Here is a 12,674-nt window from a genome sequence, read left to right on the forward strand (position 1 = left end):
ACAAGGATGTCAGGCAGGCTTTCAGGGAGCTAGGATGGAAGCTCAGAACTAGAACAAATAGAGTTGTTATCTCTGGGTTGTTGCCTGTGCCACGTGATAGTGAGATGAGGAATAGGGAGAGAGAGCATTTAAACACGTGGCTACAGGGATGGTGCAGGCGGGAGGGATTCAGATTTTTGGATAACTGGAGCTCTTTCTGGGGAAGGTGGGACCTCTACAGACAGGATGGCCTACATCTGAACCTGAGGGGCACAAATATCCTGGGGGGGAGATTTGTTAGTGCTCTTTGGGGGGGGTTTAAACTAATGCAGCAGGGGCATGGGAACCTGGATTGTAGTTTTAGGGTAAGGGAGAATGAGAGTATAGAGGTCAGGAGCACAGATTTGACGTCGCAGGAGGGGGCCAGTGTTCAGGTAGGTGGTTTGAAGTGTGTCTACTTCAATGCCAGGAGTATACGAAACAAGGTAGGGGAACTGGCAGCGTGGGTTGGTACCTGGGACTTCGATGTTGTGGCCATTTCGGAGACATGGATAGAGCAGGGACAGGAATGGATGTTGCAGGTTCCGGGGTTTAGGTGTTTTAGTAAGCTCAGAGAAGGAGGCAAAAGAGGGGGAGGTGTGGCGCTGCTAGTCAAGAGCAGTATTACGGTGGCGGAGAGGATGCTAGATGGGGACTCTTCTTCCGAGGTAGTATGGGCTGAAGTTAGAAACAGGAAAGGAGAGGTCACCCTGTTGGGAGTTTTTTATAGGCCTCCTAATAGTTCTAGGGATGTAGAGGAAAGGATGGCGAAGATGATTCTGGATATGAGCGAAAGTAACAGGGTAGTTATTATGGGAGACTTTAACTTTCCAAATATTGACTGGAAAAGATATAGTTCGAGTACAATAGATGGGTCGTTTTTTGTACAGTGTGTGCAGGAGGGTTTCCTGAAACAATATGTTGACAGGCAAACAAGAGGCGAGGCCACGTTGGATTTGGTTTTGGGTAATGAACCAGGCCAGGTGTTGGATTTGGAGGTAGGAGAGCACTTTGGGGACAGTGACCACAATTCGGTGACGTTTACGTTAATGATGGAAAGGGATAAGTATACACCGCAGGGCAAGAGTTATAGCTGGGGGAAGGGCAATTATGATGCCATTAGACGTGACTTGGGGGGGATAAGGTGGAGAAGTAGGCTGCAAGTGTTGGGCACACTGGATAAGTGGGGCTTGTTCAAGGATCAGCTACTGCGTGTTCTTGATAAGTATGTACCGGTCAGACAGAGAGGAAGGCGTCGAGCGAGGGAACCGTGGTTTACCAAGGAAGTGGAATCTCTTGTTACGAGGAAGAAGGAGGCCTATGTGAAGATGAAGTGTGAAGTTTCGGTTGGGGCGATGGATAGTTACAAGGTAGCGAGGAAGGATCTAAAGAGAGAGCTAAGACGAGCAAGGAGGGGACATGAGAAGTATTTGGCAGGAAGGATCAAGGAAAACCCAAAAGCTTTCTATAGGTATGTCAGGAATAAGCGAATGACTAGGGAAAGAGTAGGACCAGTCAAGGACAGGGATGGGAAATTGTGTGTGGAGTCTGAAGAGATAGGCGAGATACTAAATGAATATTATTCGTCAGTATTCACTCAGGAAAAAGATAATGTTGTGGAGGAGAATGCTGAGCCCCAGGCTAATAGAATAGATGGCATTGAGGTACGTAGGGAAGAGGTGTTGGCAATTCTGGACAGGCTGAAAATAGATAAGTCCCCGGGACCTGATGGGATTTATCCTAGGATTCTCTGGGAGGCCAGGGAAGAGATTGCTGGACCTTTGGCTTTGATTTTTATGTCATCATTGGCTACAGGAATAGTGCCAGAGGACTGGAGGACAGCAAATGTGGTCCCTTTGTTCAAAAAGGGGAGCAGAGACAACCCCGGCAACTATAGACCGGTGAGCCTCACGTCTGTAGTGGGTAAAGTCTTGGAGGGGATTATAAGAGACAAGATTTATAATCATCTAGATAGGAATAATATGATCAGGGATAGTCAGCATGGCTTTGTGAAGGGTAGGTCATGCCTCACAAACCTTATTGAGTTCTTTGAGAAGGTGACTGAACAGGTAGACGAGGGTAGAGCAGTTGATGTGGTGTATATGGATTTCAGCAAAGCGTTTGATAAGGTTCCCCACGGTAGGCTATTGCAAAAAATACGGAGGCTGGGGATTGAGGGTGATTTAGAGATGTGGATCAGAAATTGGCTAGCTGAAAGAAGACAGAGGGTGGTGGTTGATGGGAAATGTTCAGAATGGAGTACAGTCACAAGTGGAGTACCACAAGGATCTGTTCTGGGGCCGTTGCTGTTTGTCATTTTTATCAATGACCTGGAGGAAGGCGCAGAAGGGTGGGTGAGTAAATTTGCAGACGATACTAAAGTCAGTGGTGTTGTCGATAGTGTGGAAGGATGTAGCAGGTTACAGAGGGATATAGATAAGCTGCAGAGCTGGGCTGAGAGGTGGCAAATGGAGTTTAATGTAGAGAAGTGTGAGGTGATTCACTTTGGAAGGAATAACAGGAATGCGGAATATTTGGCTAATGGTAAAATGTGGATGAGCAGAGGGATCTAGGTGTCCATGTACATAGATCCCTGAAAGTTGCCACCCAGGTTGATAGGGTTGTGAAGAAGGCCTATGGAGTGTTGGCCTTTATTGGTAGAGGGATTGAGTTCCGGAGTCGGGAAGTCATGTTGCAGCTGTACAGAACTCTGGTACGGCCGCATTTGGAGTATTGCGTACAGTTCTGGTCGCCGCATTATAGGAAGGACGTGGAGGCTTTGGAGCGGGTGCAGAGGAGATTTACCAGGCTGTTGCCTGGTATGGAGGGAAAATCTTATGAGGAAAGGCTGATGGACTTGAGGTTGTTTTCGTTGGAGAGAAGAAGGTTAAGAGGAGACTTAATAGAGGCATACAAAATGATCAGGGGGTTGGATAGGGTGGACAGTGAGAGCCTTCTCCCGCGGATGGATATGGCTGGCACGAGGGGACATAACTTTAAACTGAGGGGTAATAGATATAGGACAGAGGTCAGAGGTAGGTTCTTTACGCAAAGAGTAGTGAGGCCGTGGAATGCCCTACCTGCTACAGTAGTGAACTCGCCAACATTGAGGGCATTTAAAAGTTTATTGGATAAACAGATGGATGATAATGGCATAGTGTAGGTTAGATGGCTTTTGTTTCGGTGCAACATCGTGGGCCGAAGGGCCTGTACTGCGCTGTATTGTTCTATGTTCTATGTTCTACCATGCCGCCCATACCGAGATCTCGCGAGACGTCATGATCTGGATCTCACCCTCGCTGGGCATGATTCAGATTTTCATGTTTAAGCGAGCAGTTAGGCTCATTTAAATATGTCGGCGCCCGATGTTCCCGAGGCCTGGGAATGAACGACCACGCTAGGGAGACTTTGCCATTGCGCGATTTAGTGCTGGTCCACATAAATGTGGATGAGGCGTAGTGGCAATAGGTGGCATCTCCCAGGTCATCGGCTGCCCTTGGGTGGTCAGTCTCTGGACAAGGTAAGTGCTGCTCTGGGGGACGTTCCTCGCCGAGGCCAAGGAGTACTGTTTAATAGTGGGGAGAAGCACCCTGCTGAACGGGACTGTTTTGTTCACATTAATTCGTGCCCACCATCTTTTATATCCTCAGGATGTCCTAATGTACTTTGCAGCTAATTAATCATTTTCAAAGTGTAGTCCTCATTGTGTTTTAGGCAAATGCATCAACCAAGCTGTGCACAGTACTGTTCTACATACAGCAATGAGACAAATGACCAGTCTTATTTGATAATGGTTAATTAGGAATGAATGCTAGCCAGAACCAAAAATGTGGCATGTTATCTTGCATATTTAAAACATAATATGAAAGATAGCACCTCTGACCACGTGGCACTCTTTCAGCACAGCATTAAATCGCAATCTGGATAGCAATTCAAGTCCTGGAGTGGGGCTGAATCAACAATCACCTTACTTCGGCATGGGCACCACCACTGAATCGATCCTATACTGTAAACACTATCTAGCTTTGAATCTAATTATATTTTTAGATTGGGTTGTCAGGAAAATGTATTTGTACTTTATGACCATATGATTTACATGCATATTTTATCAAGCTTTGCACATTTATATATTCATATGATTATTTGTGGCATTAATGGGGCTTGTATTGGTCAACAGCACAGCCTCTGAAATTCAAGCAATTTTTTTTAAAAATGCAACATGTGACACTGAAAATTGAGAAGCCTAGGTATTATATCTGATTTCACATCACCTGCTTTCTTCTGTGCCACTACCACTACAGGTCCTCAAACATTTGGGTTAATGTGTATTATCAGAATTAGATTATCAATTAAATTTAAGGGAGTATTATAAACTGGTCTTCTTGATGCTCCCTTACACCTCCCCGCAAATTCAAATAATCATTCGTACAGAAAAAAGCATGTGATCTGAAATCAGTAACAAACTCTATGTTCATTTCTCAGTACTACATGTTGACAAGAAAACAATTGTTTGGGTTTTCGGGACAGTGTTGTTGACTGATACAAGTCCTATTAAAGTTACAAAGCATCCATATGAATTTGTACCCCATATATTCAAATCTTGACAAAATGGATGACATGCTGAGCTACCTTTCTGCCAGTAGAGCACCTACCTGACAGTGGTCCCATAATATTTTTCAATGTCAATGACCCCTTGATTAAATACTTGACTAAGTAATACAGTGGAGTCACACATGGTAATTATTTCTGCAGTCATTTCATTTTTATTGATCCACAGATTGCTTGATATGACAGTTAGCTCCACTTTATTTGTCAACAGCACAGCCTTAATGATCTTGGGAAGAAGACGGGAGCAAATTGCCATTTTAATTGGAGGGTGTTAAAATATCAGAAAGCAAGAAAGTATTCCTTTGCACGAGACAGTTATGTAACTCCCATCAATTTTTATTACCCTTGCACGCACGGGTGTGACAGGCAGCCACAATGCGATTTGCAAACTTGTTATTTGTAAGGGGATCAGTAGTGATGACTTAGACTTTGGAACTAAAAACACCATTTCTAAGTTTCTGGTGAAAAAAAATTTGGTGGCTGGGGAATAATCAATACTGAGGAGGACTGCAAGAAATTACAGAAGGATGTTAATAAATTAGAAGAATGGGCAGTTAATTCACAAGCAAACTTCAACAGATATAGTTGTGAAGCATTATATTTTGGTAAGAATAGCAAAGAAGTCACATATTACTTGGAAAATAAAAATCATAACCGAGCAAAGGGATCTGAAGTACAAATATGCAAATTACTAAAAGTAGCAATTAAAGAAAGCCAGTATAGGTTGGGTGCTGTTTTGGTGGGCCAGTGCAGACTTGATGGGCTGAATGGTCTCCTTCTACGCTAGGGATTCTATGGTTAGTGATAGACTTCAAGAGGACATGGACAGGTTTGTGTAATAGGGGGAAAATGGAAACTGACGTTTATTCCAAAGAAGTGTGAAGTCCTAGCTAAGCAGGTCATGTGGCATCATAGTGGGAGGAGACTGGCGAATGCCTTATTCTTGGGATACAAATGGTGTAATTAATGGGAAGACCAGTATAGTTTTGACATAGGATTTCAAGTTGAACAGAAGTGCCTGACAAGACAGAGGATTTTCAGGTGGTTCCTGAGAGGGTCTCTCTCCAAAGGTCTGCACAGAGAAGTAAGTAACCCTGATTGTTAACTTTATTTGTAAGTGGCATTTGAACTGTATTGGGTTGCTTCATTGGGATATAGAGTGGCAGGTATAGATAGTGAGTTTTTTCTCCTTTTATTTAAGAACTATTTTAACTGTTAATTGTAAATTTATGCCTTTGTTGTTAATATGGTTAATTCTGTGTTTAAATTAAAGTTTGTTTTACCAGTGAAGATATGTGTTATCACCCCTGTGGTTTAATAATCTTCCCTCAGTCTTAAAAATAGCAAATTGTTGGGATTCTCGTACGGGATCCTAACAATAGGAAGAACGAAATACGGCAATATGAAAAAATGATACATTTCTAAATGGGTTAGAACATATAACATACAATGCAGAAGGAGGCCATTCGGCCCATTGAGTCTGCACCGACCCATTTAAGACCTCACTTCCACCCTATCCCCATAACCCAATAACCCCTCCGAACCTTTTTGGTCACTAAGGGCAATTTATCATGGCCAATCCACATAACCTGCATGTCTTTGGACTGTGGGAGGAAACCGGAGCACCCGGAGGAAACGCACGCAGACACGGGGAGGACATGCAGACTCCGCACAGACAGTGACCAAGCCGGGAATCGAACCTGGGACCTTAGCGCTGTGAGGCCACAGTGCTAGCCACTTGTGCTACCATGCTGCCCACACGTTACAGAACTTGAGGGACGTGGCGGCATTTGTGCACAAATGATTGAAGATGGCAGGACAGATTGACAAAGCAGTTCATAAGACATATGTGATCCAGAGCTTTATAAATAGAGGTATAAAGTACAACAGGAAATTATGATGAAGCTTTATAGAACATTGATTCAGCCTCGTCTGGGGTACTGGGTACGGCTCAGGGAACCTCACTTTAGAAAGGGTATGAAGCCATTGCAAAACAGATTTTCAAGAATTGTTCCAGAGATGAGTGATTCAGATATGAGTATAGCTTATTGATCTTAAAGGAGAGAAGGTTGAGAGGAAATTTGATAGAGGTGGCTCGACAGAGTAAATAAGGAGAAACTGCTCCTGTTGACGGAAGGGTCACATAACCAGAGGACGCTGATTTGAGGTGATTGATAAAAGAACCAACGGCAGCATGAGGAAAGCTTTTATGCAACGTGTTTGGGATCTGGAATGCACTGCCTGGTGGAGGCAGATGCAATCATGGCTTCCAAATGATGATTGGATAAGTATCTGAAGAGAAAAAATTTGCAGGGCTTCAGGGAAACGACAGGTCTAGTTGAGTAGCTCTCACAGAGAACCAGCATGGATGCAATTGTCTGACTGTGATCGCCTTTTATCCTGTAACCACAGGGCTGAGGTTAATACGACCATAATAACGGAAGCTAGGCACTAAAATTAATTTCTAAAAGGAGAGAATTAAGAAGTAGAGAAGTTCAGCTAATCTTGTGTCGAACTTTGCTTAGACTGCACGTGAAGTACTATAGACTTTCATAGAATTTACAGTGCAGAAGGAGGCCATTCGGCCCATCGAGTCTGCACCGGCTCTTGGAAAGAGCACCCTACCCAAGGTCAACACCGCCACCCTATCCCCATAACCCAGCAACCCCACCCAACACTAAGGGCAATTTTGGACACTAAGGGCAATTTATCATGGCCAATCCACCTAACCTGCACATCTTTGGACTGTGGGAGGAAACCGGAGCACCCGGAGGAAACCCACGCACACACGGGGAGGATGTGCAGACTCCGCACAGAGAGTGACCCAAGCTGGAATCGAACCTGGGACCCTGGAGCTGTGAAGCAATTGTGCTATCCACAAGGCTACCGTGCTGCCCCACTTGTATAGTTCTGTCGCGGCAGAGACATTGAAGCGGGTGTACAAAAGGTTCCGAAGGTTGATACCAGAACTGTGAAGTTATATCTGTTCAGAACTGATCAACAGACTGTGTCTCTCTTCTCTTAGAAATTGAAGGCTGAGGCGTGGAGTAATAGAGGTTATTAAAATTATTAAAGGTTTTGACAGAGTAGATACAGAAATAATGATTCTATTTGAGGGGGGGAGAACAAAACGAGAGGTATCAATGAAAGAGCCGCAAATAAATCAAATGGGGAATTCAGAAGGAACTGAATGTGAGAATGTGGCACTTGCTACCACGGGGAAGTAGTCAAGATGAACATTATAGATATATTTAAGGAGAGTCGAGATTAGCATGTGAGGAAGAGGGATGAGAGAGCTATGCTGATGTAGATAGACAAAGAAGGATGGGTGGAGAGTAAATAGTCAAATAGCCTGTTTCTGTGCTGTACATTCAATGTAATTTTATATTTATTTATTTTCCAAATGGGAGAATAATTTATTTTCACTGGTAACATTTATTTTGAACAAGGCTCGGCACAACATCGAGGGCTGAAGGGCCTGTTCTGTGCTGTACTGTTCTATGTTCTATGATGAAACTGCAGAGCTACCAAATGTTCACATTGTTAGTGTCAACTACTTGACCAGAAAACTGCAACATATTCATCAACCATGTTCCTTTATTTGGGGGAGCCTACAGAATCAATAGATTCAAAAAGATGTTTGATAAATCTATTCTGTTGGAATATGTTAATAAGTTTCAGTTTAAAATGAAGAAAAATTATGGTGACGTGATAGATTAGTGATTAGGATTGTACCTGCCATATAAAGGAGCTGCAGTTTTGCTGGCTGGTGAATATTTCTGTTAGAGACACAGATAACTGGGATATATCAAAGAACCCTTGCCTCTCCTGCAGGATGTGCTTGTTAATGTTGTCAGATGTACTTCGCACGGTTGAATTGAGCATTCTGCTTGCAATGAAGAAACCTGAAGAATTAGTGCTGTGCCTCTTTTTTTCGATCAGCTGGATATCTGATAATACATGGCATCCATCGTTATGCTTAAGAGTGTCTAAATCAGGCTGCCGAGAAATACAACATCCACCTGGTTTTATTTGACTATTGTGGAGTGCCCGCTCTTTCCCCACAGAAACACATCCCACTTATCCAAATTGGAGACATTTTGTACAAAAAGAAAACTGCTTGAAGAACTCAGCAAGTCAGGCAGCATCTGTGGAAAGAAACAGTTAATGTTTTGGGTCGATGATCTTTCATCAGTATAATTCTGAAAATACTGAACATGTTGAATAAATATATAAAAATATATTGAAAATGTGCTATGAACTTGATATGTTAGAAACATACTTTAAACTATATGCTTGCAAAATATGTGACCATCCCTCCACGTTTGTCATTGCGACAGTGTTTTGGATTACTGGCAAGGTTCTGAGCTTCCATCTTCAGGTGCTATCCCTGAATGTCCATATAGTGAAATTGAGGAACCAGAACCAAAGGGCGTGAGGAGAAACAAGCGAAGATGGCAGAGGAGGATCAAACAGGAACATGATACCATCAATGACATCCTTTACTTTCAGAAATGTAGCAGTGTGATTGATGAAACTAATGAAAGGAATTAAAAGTGCTTGAAGTGATGGGAGATAAAAGTGTTGAATGATACATAACTTAGATGTCTGGTACATGTTGGACATAACATTGGATGACAATGCAAGTGATCCTATGTTAAACTAGAGGGAGCTCAGGTAGAAAATGTGAGGTTTCTGCGGCCTCTATTTCTATGCTAAATTTGGTGGCAACAATCTCTAGTACAATCTCTCGTATAAAGCATAAGGGCTTGCATGATAATTTATCTAATTTATTTTTGTTTCAGTTGCATAATTGCAATTTCCTCGCAACTGAGCGACTGTCCCTTTGTTCATGATGGCATCCAAGACAAAATCTCGGAAGCTTAAACCATTGGATTCTAATGTTATACTCGGGGCAATATCACCAGGTAAGGACAATTAAGAAAATTACATGTGCTAGCTTCAAAATACAGATATTAATCGGTATCAGTTAAGTTTGTGGCATGTTGAACTCAATATCTGTATGCTTGTGAGAAGAGAAAATGGTCTAATCAGCCTCAGGTTCAGCACTGAAACATGAAAGGGGCAGTGTTCCTTGATTTCAAAAAAATCTAATTAAACAAAAGTATTGTATATTTAGAAACAAATGTAGAAATTGAGTAGCACTCTGTCAGGGACACCAATTTGCACGTGAATAGGGCATGCATACTGCAGCTGTGTATTCCTGCCCACCTGAAACCTGATTTTCCTTATCAGACAGCACATGGTATGGTGCCAGATACAATAAGCTCACTATTCATTCTTCAAGTCTAGCTGACCTGCAGACAGGATAGAGGGAGGTAGGCTTGACTGTAACAAGGAATTGATTATCTTGTTACAATAATTAAAAATATTTTCATAGTTGCTTCAGGGAAACATAAATCTGCATTAATTTTGCATTGGAAAAATAATATATGCAGCTCCTTTTATAGAATTTTGTAGCTATGTTGTAACTTTTAATTCATTTTTGTTGCAAAATTAATTCTTAACGTATATTGCAAGTTAGCCAAGACCATACATTTAAAATAATAAGCTATTTTCAACAGGTGGATGACTAGTCTGATCTACCAGTGAATTAATTCCCTGCCAAAGCATGAATGCATGTGTTCTTGTGTAAACATTTCAAAAAGTGTCTCCCACAACTCACTGTACATATCAATGAATAAATGAGTTTCTATTATGTTAGTAGAGCTGTTGTTTATCTCTGCTCTGTGCTGATCTTGCTGTTTAGTGATCCAATAACCTTTCATGACATTGACCTAATTGCCTTTGAAAAATAGTTTTTCTGATTTAAGTACCTCCTTGCACATATACTGTTTATAGTGTATTGCTTTCACCAGCTGGCAGGAAAAAGCAGGGGCCCCGAGAAAAAATTGCCTTCTCGTGCCCAATTATCCAAGAGCTCTCCCATTTTCTTTTATCATGTGTGCGGAGAGTGAAGAGGAAGCTCTTTGCAAGTCATGTTTTTGGTTACTGCTGTCTTGCATAGCCCTGCAGTGGTAGAAAAAGGAAGTCAAAAGTCAATAACACACCAAAATCTGTGTCCTTTAAGTCAACCATTCTTGATTGGTGACATTTATGGTTTCTGCCATTTTCGGCCTCAGTTGTTGCTGTAGTGAGGATCAGTTTGCAGCTGCAGTAATAAACCTCCATACATTGTAATTCCAGTTCAGACACCGTGCTCTCACTTGCGCTATGGAATTGGCAAGGGTTGAATAATGTCGCCTATAATATTAGTTTGACATCTTCTAATTACTTTCAGAATGGAGAACGAGGATTTATGTGGGGTAAAAGCATGCAGTAGAACCCTAATATCCGCAGAAGGGGGCTTGGCTCTCCCGAGCTTTAGTAACTATTACAGGGCTGCCAACATATCGGTGGTCAGGAAGTGGGTAGTGGGGGAGGGGTCGGTCTGGGAGCAGTTGGAGGCAGCATCCTGCAAAGGTACAAGTCTGGAGGCTTTACTCACGGCGCCCTTGCCGTTCTCGCCGACACGGTACTCTACAAGTCCTGTGGTGGTGGTGGCAGCATATGAGACTGGAGGGGGTGTCAGTGTGGTCACCGATCTGTGACAATCACCGGTTTGCCCCGGGGGGGCTGGATGGGGGCTTTAAGGTATGGCAGCTGGCAGGGATTGAGAGGTTTGGGGCTCTATTCATCCAGGAGGGCTTCCCGACCTTGGAGACATTAGAGGAGGAGTTTGATTTGCCGGATGGGAATGGGTTTCAGTACCTTCAAGTGCGGAACTTTGTACAGAGACAGGTCCCAAGCTTTCCTCGCCTCCCCCTGAGGGAACTACAAGAGAAAGTGCTGTCAAAAACGGGGGTTGGAGGTGGGAAGGTTTCGGAGATATACAGCGAATTGTCAAAGTGGGAAGGGGCCCCTATCAGAGAGGTGAAGAGGAAGTGGGAAGAGGAGCTAGGAGGGGAGCTGGAAACTGAACTGTGGGTTGAAAAGGGTAAATGCATCCTTGTCCTGTGCTAGACTTAGCTTGATTCAGTTCAAGGTAATCCACAGGGCCCACATAACGGTAGCTCGGATGAGTAGGTCCTTCGAGGAGGTGGAGGACAGATGTGGACGATGTGGGGGTAGCCCGGCCAACCACGTTCATATGTTTTGGGCATGTCCGAAACTGAGGGAATTCTGGCAGGAATTTGCAGATGTTATGTCGGAAGTCCTGGAAGGTAGGGTAACTCCGAGTCCAGAATTGGCAATATTTGAGGTATCGGAGGATCCGGGGCAAAGGGGTGGGCGAGGGAGGCCTTTATCCTGGCCTTCTCCTCCCTGGTGGCCCAGAGACGGATCGTGCTGAGATGGAGGGATTTGGAGCCCCCGAAGTCAGGAGTGTGGGTCAACGATATGGTAGGGTTTCTCAGTCTGGCGAAAATCAAGGTCGCTCTGAGAGGATCAATACAGGGATTCGCCCGGAGTTGGCAGCCGTTCATCGATTTCTTTAACAAAAATTGAACGTCAGCAGTAAGGGGGGAAAGGGAAAAGGAGGGGGGTGAGGAAAACAGGAGGCATGGTAATGTTAAATAAGGACAGGGAACTTAGTATATGGGTAATTGGGGACAGGGCGGGAGAAGTGGGGGATGTGGTTTATTGTTTGTTGTTCTTTTTGAAGGGGCTGGTTTAGCACACTGGGCTAAATAGCTGGCTTTTATAGCAGACCAAGGCAGGCCAGCAGCACGGTTCAATTCCCGTACCAGCCCCCCCGAACAGGCGCCGGAATGTGGTGACTAGGGGCTTTTCACAGTAACTTCATTTGAAGCCTACTTGTGACAATAAGCGATTTTCTTTTTTTTTTTCATTTTAGGGGGTATTTTGTGCATTGACCCGGGCGGTTGTTTTAGAAATGTCAACATGTTAAATTGTGAAAATTACAAATGCTTCAATAAATTATTTTCACAAAAATAAAGAACCCTAATATACACAAGCTCAGTATAGTCACTTGAAATTCCTCTTTGCTATCTTAACCAACAGCTTCTCGGTTTATTTGCATCTGAATG

The 12,674-nt window shown here is 43.4% G+C and overlaps 1 protein-coding gene across 2 annotated transcripts in view; it reads left to right on the forward strand.

Moving 5' to 3' along the window:
• Positions 1-12,674, forward strand: part of LOC140393235 (uncharacterized) — a 407,232-nt gene that overhangs the window by 28,096 nt on the left and 366,462 nt on the right. For both annotated transcript variants that reach the window (XM_072479489.1, XM_072479491.1), the window contains exon 2: positions 9,432-9,554. In XM_072479489.1, coding sequence (XP_072335590.1) covers positions 9,479-9,554 — 76 coding nt within the window. In that variant the 5' untranslated portion in view covers positions 9,432-9,478. The remainder of the gene's footprint in view (positions 1-9,431; positions 9,555-12,674) is intronic.

The sequence above is a fragment of the Scyliorhinus torazame genome, chromosome 16 (genome assembly GCF_047496885.1).
Source record: "Scyliorhinus torazame isolate Kashiwa2021f chromosome 16, sScyTor2.1, whole genome shotgun sequence".
NCBI lineage: Eukaryota > Metazoa > Chordata > Chondrichthyes > Carcharhiniformes > Scyliorhinidae > Scyliorhinus > Scyliorhinus torazame.